Source organism: Oryctolagus cuniculus, chromosome 2, assembly GCF_051225735.1.
Source record: "Oryctolagus cuniculus isolate XC-2025 breed Fujian yellow rabbit chromosome 2, ASM5122573v1, whole genome shotgun sequence".
NCBI classification, from domain to species: Eukaryota; Metazoa; Chordata; class Mammalia; order Lagomorpha; family Leporidae; genus Oryctolagus; species Oryctolagus cuniculus.
Window position 1 is genome coordinate 41,098,159 of NC_142868.1, and position 20,982 is coordinate 41,119,140.

General features: G+C 40.7%; 1 protein-coding gene across 4 annotated transcripts in view; it reads right to left on the reverse strand.

Annotated features, from left to right (window-relative positions):
* Positions 1 to 20,982, reverse strand: part of CORIN (corin, serine peptidase) — a 322,611-nt gene that overhangs the window by 189,562 nt on the left and 112,067 nt on the right. For all 4 annotated transcript variants that reach the window (XM_089325378.1, XM_070068193.2, XM_008248573.5 and 1 more), the window contains exon 4: positions 1,981 to 2,182. In XM_089325378.1, the coding sequence (XP_089181504.1) occupies positions 1,981 to 2,182 (202 nt within the window). The remainder of the gene's footprint in view (positions 1 to 1,980; positions 2,183 to 20,982) is intronic.

The following is a 20,982-nucleotide window of genomic DNA, read 5'->3' on the forward strand; positions in this document are numbered from 1 at the left end:
TTCCTGCTTTGAAGTCATTCAATATTTAGAGTACTCAGCACACATTAGAGCTTTCATGCTCATTTCGTTAGCATCACCTATCTTCAATTCACTATTTTATAATAATTGCTGAATTCACTGAGTTCTTTGTGAGAGCCAGGCTCTGTCACTTAATCATATTAACTTTGTAAAGTAAGCACAACTATTGTTGTCAATTTACAGATGAGGAGCTGCCCTCTCAAACCCTGCAGTGTTGAATGGTAGCCCCCAAAAAGACAGGCCCAGTCCTAACCCCTGGAATTGGTGAGCGTTATCTAATTAGGAAATTGGGCCTTTGTGGGTGTGTCTAAGAATCTGGAGATGAAAACGTCACCCTGGGTTATTTGGTGGGCCCTCAACCCAATGACAAGTGTCCTGACAAGAGAAAGAAGAGAAGACCCAGACACACAGAGGAGAAGGCTGCGTGAAAATGACAGCAGAGACTGAAGTGATGTGGCCACAAGCCAAGGAATGGATGAAACCCCCAGATGCTGGCAAAGGAAGGAGATTAATCCCCCCAACCCCACCCCCAGAGCCCTGGGAGAGAGCACAGGGATGCTGCACTTTAGACTTCCAGCCTCCAGTACTGTGTGAGAATAAATTCTGTTGTTTAAGCCACCCAACTTGTAGTCATCTGTGCCAGCAGCCCTAAGAAACTCACACAACCACGGTATTATACCACTACTGTCTAGGAACACAAAAGGCAGCTTTACCACCAGCCATATTTTAACCATGGGAAAGCCCTAGCAGAGTCTCCCCACTTTTATACCATGAAGGCGTGCTCTGCAGCCAATTCAGGATTGTGAAATGTTTCCCTGAATTCCATGTATGTTGACAGTTATTTATGTACTTCTACAATGCAGAATCTATTTTTATTCTATGTTGAAGCAATGACAATGCAGGCTTTTCTCAGTTAAAATAATAAATGTCTTAGCATTATTCCAGGCATATTTTACACACTAATTAAGTTAGTAGAAATAATATAGAACCTATTTGTACTTAGATGCAATTATTTCTAACCTTACTATTCTGAAAAATTCCTCATTATTCTAATTCAGAAAATAATTGATGTTCTATGTAGGTATACATTTAACACATGTTTTGAATTTTTTTAATGTATGCTTACTGTTTAAAATATTCCTTAATATACTTTTGGTTAACTGGCTCTTAACAAAAATTATTTCTAATCCTATTTGATGTTGTGCTGAGTAGTCTTTGTCCCTCACCCTGCTCCGAGTCCCCGCATTCACCAGAGCCATCCAAAACCCCATCAGCATGTGATTTAAATGATAACATTTGGGAATCTGGAGATGAGGCTATCTGGATGAGATTTTGCACCTTGTGTGCTCTGGTCCTCCGGTGGGAGCAAGTTCAGCTGGTTAGAGGTTCTGGCAGTGGGGAGAGTGGGAGGAGAGTGAAGCCAAAGTGTTTATTCCTTCTCTCCCATTGCAGGACTGAAGCGATGGCTGGGCTCCTCTGCCTCAGGTGGAGCAGCTGGCCTGTCAGAGACCCCCACTCACAGCCACAGCTCTCTACATGTGCTGCTGGCCCTTCTGTCCCTCAAGACTTGGCTGGGAGGACAGCAACCGCCTATCATGAAAGCATTGTTCTTCCCATCACTCACTTATCTCCTTAACACTGCACACACCTCCCTAAGAGTCTCTCCCATCCCCTTTACTGTGCTGTCTTGAACTAGACTCTCACTAGAAGAGCAAGTGAACATCCCTCCAAGAGCATCCATCTAACATATTGAATAATTTTTCCCCACAAATAAAAATTATTCCAGGTATGCAAAACATTTCTAATTTCAAAAGACTCCGACTGGATATGACTGACAGTTTTTTTCTTTAATAACAAAAGAAAAAAAAAAAAGGAAGGTAGTAGCTCGGGATGATCTTGTGCCTCTCAAGCACTTCTGCTTTAAGGGTCTATTATCACTAAAGGGGTTTGTTCCCCAAATACCTGTCATCACCATCAACGATGCACTCGGGGAAGGCGAAGCTACAGCCAAATAACATGATATGTTGGTAGCAACTGAGGCGATGGAGGTACATGAAGAACTTGAGGAACTTCTCCATCTGCACGTTTTTGATGATTGAGAAGACAGGCGTGGTATGGTAGGGCAGCATCTGACACTGGCTGTGGGGGATGCTGATGCAGGCACCTGGGAAGTAAAAGACAATTACACTTAAGAAGTGGACATAACAGAAATACGTTTGCAAGTTCACTGGATGTGACAAGGTAATGTACTCATAAGATTAAGTGTTTTATGCAAGTAAGAGTGATTATAAACATGCAACCATGCACACACAGGAAGGAGGGAGGGAATGAAATCAAGCCATTACTATTTACAGAGGGTGAACATTTTCATCCTAGGCAAATGTGTGAAAAATACACACTCTCTACATGCCTGGTGGGCATATAAATTGGCAGTCAATGTTTTAGATTAGAGGAAGGCAAGGCATCATGTATCAAAAAACTTCTCAAACAGGCCAGCATTGTGGCATAGCAGGTTAAGCTTCCACCTCCAATGCTGGCATCTCATATGATTACCATCTCATTGTCCGGCTGCTCCGCTTCCAATCAAGCTCCCTGCTAATTTGCCGGAGAAAGCAGAAGATGGCCCAAGCTCTTTGGCCTCTGTGCCCGTGGGGGAAACCTGGAAGCAGCTCTGGGCTCCTGGCTACAGCCTGGCCTAGCCCCAGCTGTTTTGTCCATTTTATGAGCAAGCCAACCGATGGAAGATCAATCTCTCTCTCCCCACCTCTCCCTCCCTCCATCTCTCCTCCTCTCTATGTAACTCTGCCTTTCAAATAAAATTTTAATTCTTATAAACATGCATTTGATGCTATGATGCCATTTCTCGATATTTATCCTAAAGGAATAATCATGGCTGTGAACATGGATTTATCAACAGTGATCTTTATCTCTGCATAGTTAGTAGTTTTTAAAGAAATAGAAATCACCTAGACATGCAATGAAAGTGACTGATTTAAAATATTATGGAGCCAATAATACAACACTTAACTCAGGTATGTGTAAGATGATTTAGAAATCTATGCAATCACATGGAATGCTGTTTATAATGTAATTTTAAATGGCAGGCCACAAAACCTTTGTATACCTTGATCCTGTTTAATTAATTTATTTATATAAAGGGAGCAGATTTCATGTATTTCATGTGCACAGTTTTAAGAATATAATGAGGAGCCAGTGCTGTGGCACAGTGGGTTAAAGTCCCTGGCATGCAGCATCGGTATCCCATATGGGCGCTGGTTCAAGTCCCAGTTGCTCCACTTCTGATCCAGCTCTCAGATATGGCCTGGGGAAAGAAGTAGAGGATGGCCCAAGGCCTTGGGCCCCTGCACCCATGTGGGAGACCTGGAAGAAGCTCCTGGCTCCGGATCGGTGCAGTTCCGGCCATCATAGCCATTTGGGGAGTGAGCCAGTGGATGGAAGATCTTTCTGTCTCTCCCTCTCATTGTCTGTAATTCTACCTCTCAAATAAAATAAATAAAAATCTTAAAAATAAAACCAGGATCTTCAATTTTTGAAATGCAATGGAGGCATTAATTCCAATTATTTAGAGGGGAAAATATGAGAAGAGAATTTTCAGCAATAATGGAAATATTTATTCTGACCACTACAGCATTCCAAAGTGAAGGGATTATTCTCTCCAAACAAAGATAGCTCCATTTTTTAAAAAAACACTTAAAATAAGGCTGTGTCTCTTATAAAATCCAACTAAGTCTTTAATCAGTAACAAAATAATTAGAATCTCTAGGAGCAGGCATTTTGTCTAGCGATGAAGACACTGCATTCCACATCTGGCTCCTGACCACTTCCCACCACGGCAAACCCCAGCAGGCAGCACTGATGGCTGACCTAACTGGGCTCCTGCCACACACATGGGAGACCCAGACTGTGTTCCAGCTCCTGGCTTCAGCCCCAGCCCAGCCCAGGCATCGCAGACATTTGGGCATTTGGGGAACAAGCCAGCAGATGGGAGTTTCTCACTCTGTCTCACAAATTATCTTTTAGAAAATACAACCTATAATAGGATTTTAACTTCCTACTTCAGACATTCAGACAGATCACACGTAGTATCTACTGCTGATTCCCTCATGGTCTCCTCCAGTTCTCCTTTTAAACTCATTTCCCATCTCACTTTTCTTCCAAACGCCTCTGAAAACCTCCCAGGCCACGCAGGAAACCTTTCCCCCAGTGACCAGATTGTAGCCATTAGTTCAAGAGTCTCACTCTCATGAAAAGATGCAACTCCCATTGTTACACAATACTCATCAATCACCCAAGATGTGCTGAGTTCAACGCGGCACATTCAGAATATGATTTCCACTTTCAAAGACAACCAGCAATGTGTGGAATTTCTGTATATAGACCACAGAATAGACATGGAAGAAAATTTAAGGGCATACCACTTTCTTTTGCCTCATCAAAATTCCAAACACAAAATGAGAAAGAAGAGAATTAGAAAGGAAGGAAAATCCAGATAAAAATAGGCAAAATGAATACGAAAGACATAGTGATAGTTACATGAATTCAATTTCACATAAGTTCTGGGGTAGAACATTCATGAAGATGAGGCTGGTGACACTCAAGCTGGTAAGTGAGAAAAATTAAAACATGTGGCAGTGTGAGGGAGCATTATGGGAAGTGAGAACGTACAAATAGACTTCAAAATGCCACAATCGTGCATAGTGTGCTATTAGCCAAGATCTTGCTCATAAGAGCACAAGTGAAAATTCTTCCCCATCCAAAATAGAGAATTACTTGTAGAAAATTCAGATCAAGTAAAAATTTATGGATAACCAACCCTGGGCCAGGCACTCAGATCCTCACGTTCATAATGATCTGCATTTCACCACCCAGTGAAGTGCTATCACATCTATAGATCACTGAGAAAACTCAATTTTGGATGGCTAAGGAAACTACCTGGGAACACATGGCCTTCATGTGGACATTCCAGATATGAAGACTGTGTCACAAGTAACTTCCACCTACAGCCCATGTGGGCTCTTATAAACAGTGTTATTGTCATTATGTAAAAACAGTTCTTAGGGGGATGTTGAGCCTTGCAGTTAAGATGCCACCACCCCATACTGGAGTGCCCAAGTTCAAGTCCCAGCTCCCATTCCCGATTCCATCTTCCTGGCATGCAGACCCTTGGAGGCAGCAGTGATGACAAGGAACTGGGATTTTGCCACCCGTATTGGAGACCTGGATTGTATTACCAGCCCCTAGCTCCAGCCTTTGCAGGCATCTGAGGAGTGAACAAGTATATAGGTGCTCGCTTGCGCTCTCTCCCTCCCTCTCTCATTCTCTGCCTCTGAAATTTAAAATGTAACAGTTCTTAAAATAACTCCTAGTGCTCCATTAAAAGGACACACTAAAAACATATCAAAATAGCTGCATTTATATTACTTTATTATCTGTATATGTATGTATACACATACACATCTGAATTTATATTACATTGTTTTCTTTAGAACCTATCAGCTTTTCAATTTCTGAGTACACCTGATCGTGGACTGTATTTGAAGCAATCAGACATCAAAAATCTCAGTCCCCCTACCACCATATAGCCAAGAAAACACTGAATATTAACAGATCATGTGAAAATATAAGAATAAAAGGCAAAATCATGTTTTTGGTAGCTCTACTAGTTTTATGGCAGTGTGATTTGCACAAGAGAAAAAAAGATACTCCCCTCTCTAATAGCTAATTCCCTCAGGAAAAAAGAATCTATGCTCAGGAAATGATCAAAATTACTAGTATATACACAAATAATGTCATATTTGTACAATGATTTTCCAGAGTTTTCTAAAGAGCTATCATTGAGAAACACACAGTTAATAGAACACATTCCTCATATATGAGGAAACTAGGTTCTCCTAAGTGCATATCTAGATAGAAAGGTGATGGACAGATGGACAAAAAGTAGGCAAACATACAAAAATTGATTTACAAAAGGACACAAGGACAGTAACAGGTCTTTCACCTCTTAGGGCAACACTCTGTCCACTATACCACAGCTGTCAACAACAAAAGATCTATCATTGACAAGAAATCCAAAACACTGAGAATTTAACATAGGATAAATCACAGGCACGATTTAATGAAGAGGAAGGACTCATTTCAGTGACTGAAAGATATGCAAGTTCCAGATTATTAGAGCAGAATACCTACAAAGACAAATAATAGGGGGGCAGAGCCAAGATGGCAGAATAGTAAAGGCATGCACTGATAGTCTGGGAAAAGATAGTTTAATAAAAGTGGAGTTACTGTAGTCTCAGGGAAAGGCTTGGGGAAAAATTGCAAAGGAAACTCTTCCAGATGTAGTGGATCTAGTGGATGTGACATGGAGGACCTATGGGGAGAGCAAGGATGCCCACAGCTCGGAAGCCCAGCCGTGGAGTCTGCACACCAGCACTTAAAGGGGAGGTGAGACAAAAACCTTGGTAGCCTGAGACATCGGCTGGGAAATGACAGAAAGAGCCTAGAGGGAACGAGGCTTGAAGCCCTGCTGAGGAAAGTTCACCAGGCTGACTGGAGGAGAGAAAAAAATAAATAAGGGGGCAGGCGCCGTGGCTCACTAGGCTAATCCTCCACCTTGTGGCGCCGGCACACCGGGTTCTAGTCCTGGTCGGGGTGCCATATTCTGTCCCGGTTTCCCCTCTTCCAGGCCAGCTCTCTGCTGTGGCCAGGGAGTGCAGTGGAGGATGGCCCAAGTCCTTGGACCCTGCACCCCATGGGAGACCAGGAGAAGCACCTGGCTCCTGCCTTCGGATCAGCGCGGTGCACCGGCCATGGCGGCCATTGGAGGGTGAACCAATGGCAAGGGAAGACCTTTCTCTCTGTCTCTCTGTCCACTCTGCCTTCAAAATAAATAAATAAACAAATAAATAAGGGGAACCGGCACAGACATGAGCCTCTCTCTCCACTCACCTTACAAAGCCGAGCAAGACAAAGAGCAGGCGCCATTTTGGACATACATAAAGCGGCGCCTGCCATCAGCCAAGCAGAAAAACCTGACTCTGGTGGGGAGAAACAACAGGAGGTTAGGACCTAGTGAAGGTGTGGAGCTAATGAACTGAGACTGAAAATCTGACGGTGGGCGAGAGAACTCATGGGGTACACAAACTTGGTAACCTTGGCAACCTGGTGGGAGACTGCAGAGAAATTTGAGACCACACTGAGGGCTTCATAGACCCTTTGTGTGGTCCTTGGGTTAGAGCAAACCAATACCCACAAGGGCCAGATTTCATACATCGACTACCCTCAATTCCACTCAGCTGTGTGGAATTAATCCCTTCTAAGTCAAAAAAAAAAAAAAAAAAAAAAAGAGTGAGCAATCAAGAGAGAGAACAACCTAGGTGAGTCACCTTTGGCACATCCTTAACCCTGAAGAACCAAACAGAGCTCTCTGGCCACACCGATCACAGCCTCTAAGGATCCATCAAAAGCAGACAGTCCACTTAATCTAGAGTCGTGGTATAATGAGAAAAACCACTACAGTGAAGAAACCAAAGAATATCTCCAAAATGCCAAACAACAAACGCAAATACTGAGGAAAAAAGAACAAGGAAGACACTATGATGCCCCCAAATGAACAAGACACCCCAATTCAAGATTATGAAGATGAGATAGAAGAAATGCAAGAAGCAGATCTCAAAAAATTGATAAGAACATTAAGAAGTTCTCAAAAACAAATTCTCGAACTACAGAAATCCTTAATGGACAAGATAGAAAATCTCTCTCATGAAAATGAAATATTAAGGAGGAATCAAAATGAAATGAAGCAATTAGTAGAACATGAAACTGTGAAAGTGACGAGAAATCATAATGAAATGAAGAATTCAATAGATCAAATTACAAACACATTAGAGAGCCTTAAAAACAGAATGGGTGAAGCAGAAGAGAGAATATCAGACTTAGAAGACAGAGCACAGGAAAATATACAATCAAACCAAAGAAAAGAAGAGGAAATTGGAAATCTAAAAAATATTGTCAGGAATCTACAGGATACTATTAAAAAACCCAACATTCGGGTTCTAGGAGTTCCTGAAGGCATGGAGAGGGAGAAAGGATTAGAAGGCCTTTTTAGTGAGATACTAGCAGAAAATTTCCCAGGTTTGGAGAAGGACAGAGACATCCTAGTACAGGAAGCTCATGGAACCCCTAATAAACATGACCAAAAAAGATCCTCACCACAACACGTTGTAATTAAACTCACCACAGTGAAACATAAAGAAAAGATCCTAAAATGTGCAAGAGAGAAACGTCAGATTACTCTCAGAGGATCTCCAAATAGACTCACAGCTGACTTCTTATCAGAAACCCTACAGGCTAGGAAGGAATGGTGACGTATAGCCCAGGGACTAAGAAAGAAAAACTGCCAGCCCAGAATATTATATCCTGCAAAGCTCTCATTTGTGAATGAAGGTGAAATAAAGACCTTTCATAGCAAACAGAAATTGAAAGAATTTGTCGCCAGTCATCCAGCCCTGCAAAAAATGCTTAGAGATGTGCTACACACAGAAACACACAAACATAACCATCAATATGAAAGAAGTTAAAGGAAGAAAACCTACCAATAAAAGATCATAGGAAGCTCAAAGCTTATACTAGAAAATATCTTTGGAAAAAAGGCAGGGCAAAGTTACTACTTATCAATAGTCACATTGAATGTTAATGGACTCAGTTCTCCAGTTAAAAGGCACAGACTGGCTGAATGGATTAAGGAACAAAACCCATATATTTGCTGCCTACAAGAAACACATCTTTCCAACAAAGATGCATGCAGACTGAAAGTGAAAGGTTGGAAAAAGATATTCCATGCCAACAGAAACCAAAAAAAAAAAAAAGCAGGTGTAGCCATTTTTTTTTTTTTTTTGGACAGGCAGAGTGGACAGTGAGAGAGAGACAGAGAGAAAGGTCTTCCTTTTGCCGCCGTTGGTTCACACTCCAATGGCCGCCACAGCCAGCGCACTGCGGCCAGTGCACCGCGCTGATCCGATGGCAAGAGCCAGGTACTTATCCTGGTCTCCCATGGGGTGCAGGGTCCAAGGACTTGGGCCATCCTCCACTGCACTCCCTGGCCACAGCAGAGAGCTAGCCTGGAAGAGTGGCAACCAGGACAGAATCCGGCACCCCGACCAGGGCTAGAACCCGGTGTGCCGGCGCCGAAAGGTGGAGGATTAGCCTAGTGAGCCGCGGCGCCAGCCTGTAGCCATCTTAATATCAGACAAAAAAGACTAACACAAAAACTGTTAAGAGAGACAAAGAGGAGCACTATATAATGACTAACGGTTCAATTCAACAGGAAGATGTAAGTATTATAAATGTATATGCACCTATACAGGGCACCAGTTTATTTAAAAGGTATGTTAAGGGACTTAAAGGGAGACTTAGATTCCAATACAATAGTACTGGGGGACTTCAATACTCCACTCTCAAAAATAGACAGTTCAACCAGACAGAAGATCAACAAGGAAACAGCAGATTTAATTGACACTATAGCCCAAATGGATCTAACAGATATCTACAGAACTTTCAATCCTACATCTAAAGACTTTACGTTCTTCTCAGCAGTGCATGAAACCTTCTCTAGGACTGACCACATACTAGGCCATAAAGCAAGTCTCAGCAAATTCAAAAGAATTAGAATCATACCATGAAGCTTCTCATACCACAGTGGAATGAAGCTGGATATTAGCAACTAAGCAAACCCTAGAGAGTATGCAAACACATGGAGACTGAACAACATGCTCCTGAATGAACACTGGGTCATAGAAGAAATCAAAAGAGAAATCAAAAACTTTCTGGAAGTAAATGAGGATAACAAAACAACATATCAAAACTTATGGGAACCGGCGCTGCTGCTCACTAGGCTAACCTGCCGCCTTGTGCCACTGGCACACCAGGTTCTAGTCCTGGTCCCGGCGCCGGATTCTGTCCTGGTTGCTCCTCTTCCAGGCCAGCTCTATGCTGTGGCCCGGGAGTGCAGTGGAGGATGGCCCAAGTCCTTGGGCCCTGCACCCCATGGGAGACCAAGAGAAGTACCTGGCTCCTGACATCGGATCAGCACATTGCGCCAGCCGCAGTGCGCTGGCCATGGCAGCCATTGGAGGGTAAATCAATGGCAAAGGAAGACCTTTCTCTCTGTCTCTCTCTCTCTCACTGTCCACTCTGCCTGTCAAAAAAATTATGGGATATGGCAAAAGCAGTTTTGAGAAGAAAGTTTATATCAATAGGTGCCTACGTCAAGAATTTGGAAAAACACCAAATATATGAGCTTACAACGCATTTCAAGGATCTAGAAAAACTGTAGGAAACCAAACCCAAATCTAGTAGGAGAAGAGAAATAATTAAAATCAGAGACGAAATCAACAGTATTGAATCCAAAAAATATTACAAAAAATCAACCAAGCGAAGAGCTGGTTTTTTGAAAAAATGAAAATTGACACACCATTGGCTCAACTAAAAAAAAAAGAAATGACCCAAATCAATAAAATCAGAGATGAAAAAGGAAAGGTAACAGACACCACAGAAATAAAAAGAATCATCAGAAATTACTACAAAGAGTTGTATGCCAGCAAACAGGGAAATCTATCAGAAATGGATAGATTCCTGGACACATGCAACCTACCTAAATTGAACCATGAAGATATAGAAAACCTAAACAGACCCATAACTGAGACAGAAATTGATACAGTAATAAAGGCCCTCCCAACAAAGAAAAGCCCAGGACCAGATGGATTCACTGCTGAATTCTACCAGACATTTAAAGAACTAACTCCATTTCTTCTCAAACTACTCAGATCGAAAAAGAAGGAATCCTCCCAAATTCTATGAAGCCAGCATCACCTTAAACCATAAGCCAGAGGAAGATGCAGCATTGAAAGAAAATTACAGACCAATATCCATGATGAACATAGATGCAAAAATCCTCAACAAAATTCTCGCCAATAGAATGCAACAACACATCAGAATGATCATTCACCCACACCAAGTGGGATTTATCCCTGGTATGCAGGGATGGTTCAATGTTCACAAATCAATCAATGTATACACCACATTAACAAATTGCAGAAGAAAAACTATATGATTATCTCAATAGATGCAGAGAAAGCATTTGATAAAATTCAACACCCTTTCATGATGAAAACTCTAAGCAAATTGGGTATAGAAGGAACATTCCTTAATACAATCAAAGCAATTTATGAAAAACCCACAGCCAGCATCCTATTGGATGGGGAAAAGTTGGAAGCATTTCCACTGAGATCTGGTACCAGACAGGGATGCCCACTCTCACCACTGCTATTCAATATAGTTCTGGAAGTCTTAGCCAGAGCCATAAGGCAAGATAAAGAAATTAAAGGGATACAACTTGGGAAGGAAGAACTCAAACTATCCCTCTTTGCAGATGATATGATTCTTTATTTAGGGGATCCAAAGAACTCTACTAAGAGACTATTGGAACTCATAGAAGAGTTTGGCAAAGTAGCAGGATACAAAATAAATGTAGAAAAATCAACAGCCTTTGTATACACAGGCAATACTATGGCTAAGAACTGCTAAGATCAAACCTATTCACATTAGCCTCAAAAACAATCAAATACTTTGGTATAAACTTAACCAAGGATGTTAAAGATCTCTATGATGACAATTACACTTTCTTAAAAAAGAAATAGAAGAGGATACCAAAAAATGGAAAAATCTTCCATGCTCATGGATTGGAAGAATCAATATCATCAAAATGTCCATTCTCCCAAAAGCAATTTATAGATTCACTGTGATACCAATCAAGATATGAATGACATTCTTCTCAGATCTAGAAAAAATGGTGCTGAAATTTATAAGGAGGCACAAGAGACCTCGAATAGCTAAAGCAATTTGTACAACAAAAACAAAGCCGGAGGCATCACAATACCAGATTTCAGGACCTACAATAGGGCAGCTGTAATCAAAACAGCATGGTACTGGTACAGAAACAGATGGATAGACCAATGGAACAGAATTGAAACACCAGAAATCAATCCAAACATCTACAGCCAACTCATATTTGATCAAGGATCCAAAAGCAATCCCTGGAGTAAGGACAGTCTATTCAATAAATGGTGCTGGGAAAATTGGATTTCCATGTGCAGAAGCATGAAGCAAGACCCCTACCTTACACCTTACACCAAAATTCACTCAACATGGATTAAAGATCTAAATCTACAACCCGACACCAAATTATTAGAGAACATTGGAGAAACCCTGCAAGATATTGGCACCGGCAAAGACTTCTTGGAAAAGACCCCAGAAGCACAGGCAGTCAAAGCCAAAATTAACATTAGGGATTGCATCAAATTGAGAAGTTTCTGTACTGCAAAAGAAACAGTCAGGAGAGTGAAGAGGCAACCAACAGAATGGGAAAAAATATTTGCCAACTATGCTACAGATAAAGGATTAATAACCAGAATCTACAAAGAGATCAAGAAACTCCACAACAAAAAAACAACCCACTCAAGAGATGGGCCAGGGACCTCAATAGACATTTTTCAAAAGAGGAAATCCCAATGGCCAACAGGCACATGAAAAAATGTTCAAGATCACTAGCAATCAGGGAAATGCAAATCAAAAGCACAATGAGGTTTCACCTCACCCCAGTTAGAATGGCTCACATTCAGAAATCAACCAACACCAGATGCTGGCAAGGATGTGGGGGAAAAGGGACACTAACCCACTGTTGGTGGGAATGCAAACTGGTTAAGCCACTATGGAAGTCAGTCTGGAGATTCCTCAGAAACTTGAATATAACCCTACCATACAACCCAGGCATCCCAATCCCTGGAATTTACCCAAAGGAAATTAAACTGGCAAACAAAAAAGCTGTCTGCACCTTAATGTTTATTGCAATTCAATTCACAATAGCTAAGACCTGGAGTCAACCCAATTGCCCATCAACAGTAGACTGGATAAAAAAATTATGGGACATGTACTCTATAGGATACTATACAGCAGTAAAAAGCAATGAAATCCAGTCATTTGCAACAAAATGGAGGAATCTGGAAAACATCATGCTGAGTGAATTAAGCCAGTCCCAGAGGGACAAATATCTTTTGTTCTCCCTGATCGGTGACAACTAACCGAGCACCAAAGAGGAAACCTTTTGAAGTGAAATGAACACTATGAGAAACAGTCACTTGATCAGCCCATTTCCGACTGTTGATGTACAATTTAATACTTTATCCCTTTTAGTATTTTTTTTGGTCTACTTAATACTATTGGTTGAACTCTGTAATTAATACACAATTATTCTTAGGTGTTTAAATTTAACTGAAAAGTGATTGCTGTTAAATATAAGAGTGGGAATAAGAGAGGGAGGAGATGTACAATTTGGGACGTGCTCAAGCTGACTTGCCCCAAATGGTGGAGTTAGAAATGTGCCAGTGGATTCTAATACAATCCCATCAAGGTGGCATGTACCAATGTAATCTCACTAGTCCAAGTGTTCAATTTCAGTTCACAATTGATCATACTGATAGTCTAAGAGTTAAAGGGTGGAAACGTATATTCATTAAATAAAAGTTAAAAAAAAAAAAGAGTTAAAGGGATCACATAAACAAGACTAGTGTCTGCTAATACTAACATAAAATAAAAAAGGGAGAGAACGATCCTTTTGTCTAATATCTTAACAAGAAACTTCACTTCTGACTTCCTTTATAGGATTGCATTTCATTAAATGGCTACTCCCACTATTCCATTGCATCACAAGGCAGTATTGTAGCAAAGCAGAATGGTTTTGCCCTAACTTGCCTACACTGCCTCCTTTTAACTCATGAATTTTGCTCCACAGGTCTCCCCGATGGATGCCTCTGCATGGACTTGTCCAATTTCCAGAACCTAAGATTTAAATAGGATCATAAAGGAAAGATTTGGTTTATGTTTTAACAGTTATTTATTTTGGGGACTAGCACTGTGAGTTAGTAGGCTAAACCTCTGCCTGAAGCACTGGCATCCGCTAGGAGTGCAGGTTCATATCCTGGTGGCTGTTCTTCTGATCCATCTCTCTGTTTATGGCCTGAGAAAGCAGTGGAAGATGGCTCAAGCCCTTAGGCCCCTGCACCCATGTTAGGAACCAAGAAGAAGCTCCTGGCTCCTGGTTTTGGATCAGCTCAGCTCCAGCTGTTGCAGCCATTTAGGGAGTGAACCAGCAGATGGAAGATCTGTCTCTTCCTCTGTCTGTAACTCTACCTCTCAAATAAATAAAAATTCTTAAAAGGGGGGGACTTATTTTGAAAGAAAGGCAAAGTTAGAGAGAAGGAAAGACAGATCTTCCACCCACAGGTTTACTCCCCAAATGGCCACAATGACTGAGGCTAGGCAGGCTCAAGCCAGCAGCCTGGAACTCCATCTGGGTCTCCCACATGAGCATAGTGCCCCAAGTACCTTGGTCTTCCTCTGCTGCTTTTCCCATGCACATTAGCAGGTAGCTAGAATTGAAGTGGAGCAGCCGGGACTCAATCAGCTCCCATACAGGAAGACAGCATCTCAGGCAGTGGCTTAACCCATTGTGCCACAGCACCAGCCAAGGGTGAGCTCTTTCACACAGTGTCTTTCAGTGTCTGGGAAGAAAATCATGGCATAGCTTGCTTTCTTCTCCAATTTCCCTTTTATCTTTCATTCTTTTCATCCAATCTGTCATTAATTTTGTTGCTGCTTCCTATATGATAAATCTCTTTGTGTTAAATACTAGTCTTTTGTTTTTACTAACTTTCCCACATTCATCATTTTCGTCTGTGTATTTTTGTCTTCAGTATTTACTAAACGACTGTAACATCCGACACATTGTTCTCAGCCCTTTCACCCACATTAGCTCATTTGCCCTCCCCTGCAAGTATCTCTTTCACAGCTGAGGAAACAAGGGAAAGTGATTTGTCCCCAAGGTTTGCACAGCTAGTAAATGGCAAAGATGGAATTCAATTCATGTCCGTGCACACAAAGTCCATGCTTTTTTCTACCAACAGCTGCCTCCACAATCTGAGCACAGTACTTCATAATACATTCCCACCTGAGTTTATACCACTATCACAGAGGGGGCCTGTGAATGCCGCCCAGGTAAGTGTAAGTGGGCTCCTGCTCACTGCTCACTCACCAATCTCTATTGCTCTCCTATGATGTGGCAGGCACTTCGCTAGCAGCAAAGCAGATACCAAGAGAAACAGAGTTCCTGCTTACATAAAGCTCGTTGTCTAACAGTGAGAGACAAAAAACACAAATAAACATAGTCTGGCAATGATACACATTGTCATATTCCTAATACTTTGCACACACCACAGAAATCATAGGCCATCTTAGGAAACACTAACATCACAACATGCCAATTCTTAATAGGAATGAACTAAGTACTATTTAGTACTGGAACTCATAGAAGAGTTTGGTAAAGTAGCAGTACATAAAATCAACACACAAAAATCTATAGCCTTTCTATACATAAACAATGTCACCACTGAGAAAGAACTAAGATCAATCCCATTCAATATAGCTAAAAAAATCAAATATCTTGGAATAAAATTAATCAAGAATGTTAAGGATCTCTACAGTGAGAATTATAAAACATTAAAGAATAGAAGATATAAACAAATGAAAAAATCTTCCATTTTCATGGATTAGAAGAATCAATATCAAAACGTCATACTACCAAAAGTAATAGTTACAGATCCAATGCGATACAATAAAAATGCCATGGACATTTTTCTCAGATATAGAAAATATGATACCAAAATTCATATGAAAACACAAGAGACCCAGAATAGCTAAACCAATCTTATACAACAAAGTCAGAGATATCACAATACCAAATTTTAAGACAATACTACAGGGCAGTTATAGTTGAAACCACCTGGTATTAGCACAAAAACAGATGGATAGGGTAATGTAAGAGAATAGAAATGACAGATCAATCCATGCATCTACAACCAACTCACCTTTGACAAAGTAACTAAAATCAATCCCTGGGGCAAAGACAGCATTTTCAACAAATGGTGTTCAGAAAACTGAATTGTCACATGCAGAAGTATGAAGCCAGATCTTTACCTTACACGTTACACAAAAATCTACTCAAAAAGAATCAAAGACCAAAAATCTATGAACCAATACCACCAAATTATTAGAGAACACTGGGGAAACTCTAAGACATTGGCATAGGCAAACAGTTCTTGGAAAGACCCCCAGAGGCACAGGCAATCAAAGCCAAAATTGACAAATGGGATTACATCAAACTGAGAAGCTTCTGTAATGTAAAAGAAACAAACAGCCAAGTGAAGAGACAACCAACAGAATGGGAGAAATTACATGCAGCCTATGCAAATGATAAAGGATTAATAACCAGAATATATAAAGAAATCAGAAAACTCAACAGCAACAAAACAAACAATCCAATTAAGAAATGGGCAAAGGACTTTGGATTTCCTCTTTTGAGAAATACTTAATGGCCAACAGACACATTAAAAGATGCTCAGGATCACTGGCCATCAGGGAAATGCAAATCAGAACCACAATGAGGTTTTACCTCAACCCCATTGGAATGGCTTTCATATGGAAATCAACATACAACAAATGCTGGTGAGGACGTGGGGAAAACAGTACCCTAACCCACTGTTGGTGGGAATGTAAACTGGCAAAGCCACTATGGAAGACAGTATGGAGATACCTCAGAAATATGAATATCGACCTACCATATGACCCATCCATCCCACTACTCGGAATTTATCCAAAGGAAATTAAATCAGTGTAGGAAAGAGTTATCTGTACCCCTATGTTTATTGCCACTCAATTCACAATAGCTAAGACATGGAATCAACACACATGCCCTTGAACCAAAGACTGGGTAGAGAAATTATGGGATATGTACACCATGGAATAGTACACAGTGGTACAATGATATCTGGTCATAAAAAATGAATGATTCTGGAAAACATCATACTTAGTGAAATAAGCCAGTCCCAAAGGGACAAATACCACATGTTCTCCCTGATCCATGATAACTAATAAAGCACCTAAAATGCAATATGTAGAAATGAAAGTGACTCTTTGAGAAGCAATGATTTTGAACAGTTATTGTCTTGACTGTTGAGGAACAGTTTTTATGTTTTTTCTTTACTATTTGTTGAACTCTACTTAACATCAAGTTAATCATATGTGTATAAAGTTAATTGAAAATATATTCTAATAAAAAGTCAGAGTGGGAATAAGAAAGGAGCAAGAGGGTAGAGAGTGTGGATGGGAGGGCAGGCATGGTGAGAACAATCACCATATTCCTCAAGTTGAAATTAGGAAGTATATGAACTTTTTAACTGTAAAACTGTAATTCTGTATACATTCCTACAGACTTCTAAGAGCAGAGTGTAAAAACTTACCATGGGACCCCAAAACCTCTTTACAGATTTATATATTTGAAAAGAAGAGCTACAGAGAGACAGAGGCAGAGACATAGAGAGAAGTTCTCCACCCACTGGTTCATTCCCTGAAATGGTCCCAACAGCCAGAGTGGGACGGATCTGAAGCTAGGAGCCTCCTCCAGGTCTCCCATATGGGTGCAGGGGCCCAAGCATTGGGCCATCCTGCACTGCTTTCCCAGGCCATAGCAGAGCGCTGGATTGGAACTGGAGTAGCCAGGTTTCAAACAGGCACCCATTTGGGATACCGGCACTGCATGCACTGCACCTCCCCCAAATCCTCTTAAGCTGGAGGGTAAAATAACATTTTAAGTGTTAAAGTGATCACATGGATAGGATTAAGTGTTAAAATGATCATACAAATAGGATTAAGTGTTAAGGTGATCATATACATTAGATTAAGTGTTCAGTAATAATAGAATTAAAAAGGACCAAATGCTCCAACATGGAAAGCAGTCCATACAGTGGACTCATAGAATGACAATCACTTTAAATAGCATTCTGACCTCAGAATCAGCCCTTAAGGCATTCTGGTTTGGCTGAAAACCCCAGGAAAACATCAGGCATGGAAAGCCAAGACACTGTGGCAAAAAGTGTCCTACATGAAGGACCTTTATGAGTGAGACCCCAGTGGAAAGAAGTGGTCATCAAAGAAGGATGTACTTTTCTCTGAAGGGAGGAAAGAACTTCCACTTTGCTGATAGCTTTAACTAAACACTGATGGAGTTTGTGGACTCAAAATGCTTCCAAAGCCTAGGCTGCTCATGTCAAGAACCTCAGGTAACCACTGAGGTCATACATAAGAGTGGTAATTGTGAAATTAACAACAGGAGTCACTCTACACTAACCTCCCATGCAGAACCTCTGCCTTCAAAGAGTTGTATTCAGAAAGTTAGCAATAACAGTTGTTTTCAGATTTATTCCATTTTAGTGTATTAAGTGGAGGATATAATTATATCTCATAAGCTAAAGTTATGTCTAAGTGCTAGGAAAAGATATCATTCTTGGGTGCTTCTTTAAATTCTCAAAAAAAAAACTGAAATTAACTTCAAGATGCAATGACTTTGAACAGCCCCTATCTCAACTGTAAACAGTTTTCCTTTTTTGTTTCTTCCTTTTTTCATACAAATTGATGTACTCTTTACTATAAACTTAATCTTCTGTGCATAAAGTTAATTGAAAATATATTTTAATACAAAATAAGACTGGGAATAGGAGAGGAAGGAAGAAGAGTGTTGGTGTGGGTAAGAAGGCAGGCACAGCATCAAGAATCACTATATTCCTGAAGTTGTACTTAAGAAATGCATGAAGTTTGTATTCCTTAAATAAAAAGTCTCTCTAGAAAAAAAAATTTGAAATAAATTTGTTTTTTTTATAATATGTTTTCCATGCATTTTTGAGGACTTCTTATAAATTCAAAAGCCTATATTTAAAAGAAATCCATAGTTTAAAAAAAGTGTAAAGAATGCAGTATCAGTGAAGCATTAGGAAGAGCACAGGAAACTCTACACAAATTTGAGAAACAAAGTGGACATACATGGAGGGCGAGGACACATACAACTTAAGATATCAGTAGCCAAGAGCCTCCACAGCAGCATTTCAGAGTAAAGTGAGACCAGACTGCAGCAGCCCAAGCCACTGGTGAAAAAGCTTCAGGAAGATCCTAGAGGAAATCTGGCTTGGAACCCTGTGGAGGATACTGTATCCACCAAGCTAGAGGAGAAAAAACAAGGGGTGGGATCACATTTTCTCTCTCCCCAGCCATCATGCAAAGGTAACAACCTGACAGAGAGCAGGGGCATACTTAACAGCTGCACTGCTTGTGTCCATGCCCAGCAACGAGCCAAGCAGAGACTCCTGAGTCTGGTGGGGAGAACAGACAGGGGACTGGGTGCTCAGGACTGTGAGAAGCTTGTGTGCCAGGACTGTGAGAACACTGAGGCTGCATGGGAGGACTCAGGGTATGGCTGGGACATTGGACAGTCACCATGGGAGGTTCTACACAATCAGGGCTTCCTGGTTATCTGGCAAGGGACTCTGCTGGGGCATCTGAGCTTACACTGAGGATTGCATAGAACCTTGTGTGGTCCTTGGGGTGGAGCTGACCAATAATATACTCACTAGGGCTAGTGCCAGGCACTGGTCTCTGTAAGCAGAGGAGCTCAGCTGAGTCTATGCCAACAGACAAGAAGAAATTCTTCCTGATAAAAAAAAAATTATAGCAAACCTGGGTGTGTCACCACAGACACACCCTCCACCTTTGAGCACTAAACAGAGCTCCCTGACCACACCCAGAACAAGCCTCTAGTTATTCCCTGAAAGCAGACACTCCACTAATCTATTCATAGTCCAAAGAAAAATGCCAGCAAGCAAAAACAAAAAACAAGGAAACCAACAAGTATCTGCACAAATGCTGAATAACAAATACACCTTCAACAATAAGACAACATGACACCCCCAAAAGAATGCAACACTTCAATACTAGATTGTGAAGCTAATAAGACTGAAAAAATGCCAGAAATAGAATTCAAAAAATTGATCATAGGATTACTTAAAAGTAATCAGAAGCAAATATACGAACTAAGGAAATCCATACATGGCATGAAAAAAAATTTCTCCCATGAAATAGAGATCTTAAGATAAATCAAAATTAAATCTCAGAAATGAATTCAATAGAATAAAAGATACAGTGGAAAGCTTTAACAAGAGAATCAGTGAAGCAGAAGAAAGAATATCTGACTTACAAGACAAAGCACAGAAAATTATACAGTCAGACCAAACACAAGAAGAAAATAGAAAACTAAAAAACTACAGCATACTATCAAATGACCAAACATACAGGTTCTAAGAGCTCATGAAGACACGGAAAGAAAGGATAAGAAGGCCTTTTTAGTGAAATAACAAAAAATTTCCCCAATTTGGAGAAATGAAAATCCAAGTATAGGAAGCACACAGAACTCCTAACACACATGACCAGAGAAGATATTTGCCACATCACATTGTAATCAAACTCTCCACAATAAAACATAAATAAAGGATTCTAAAATGTGCACAAAAGAAATGCCAGATTGCTTTTTGAATTCTATTTCTGGCATTTCTTCAATCTCATCAGCTTCACAATCTAGTATTAAAGTGCCGCGTTCTTTTAGGGGTGTCATGTTGTCTTCCTTATTGTTTCTTGAAAAGGTGCATTTGTTATTCATTGGGGAGGTACTTGTTGGTTTCCTTGCCCCTGCACCCACATGGGGGACCCGAAAGAAGTTCCTGGCTCCAGGCTTCAGATTGGTACAGCTCCGGCCATTGCAGCCATCTGGGGAGTAAACCAGCAGATTAAAGACCTATTTCTGTCTCTACCCCTCTAACTCTTTCAAATAAATAAAAATAAATCTTTAAAAAAAATTCTCTGGAAACTGTGGGGAGCAACTCGGATTAGACTAAGTTACTCGAATTAAGACTTATTCTATGCATCTGCTCTCCCACAATATGGCGCTGAGAAGGG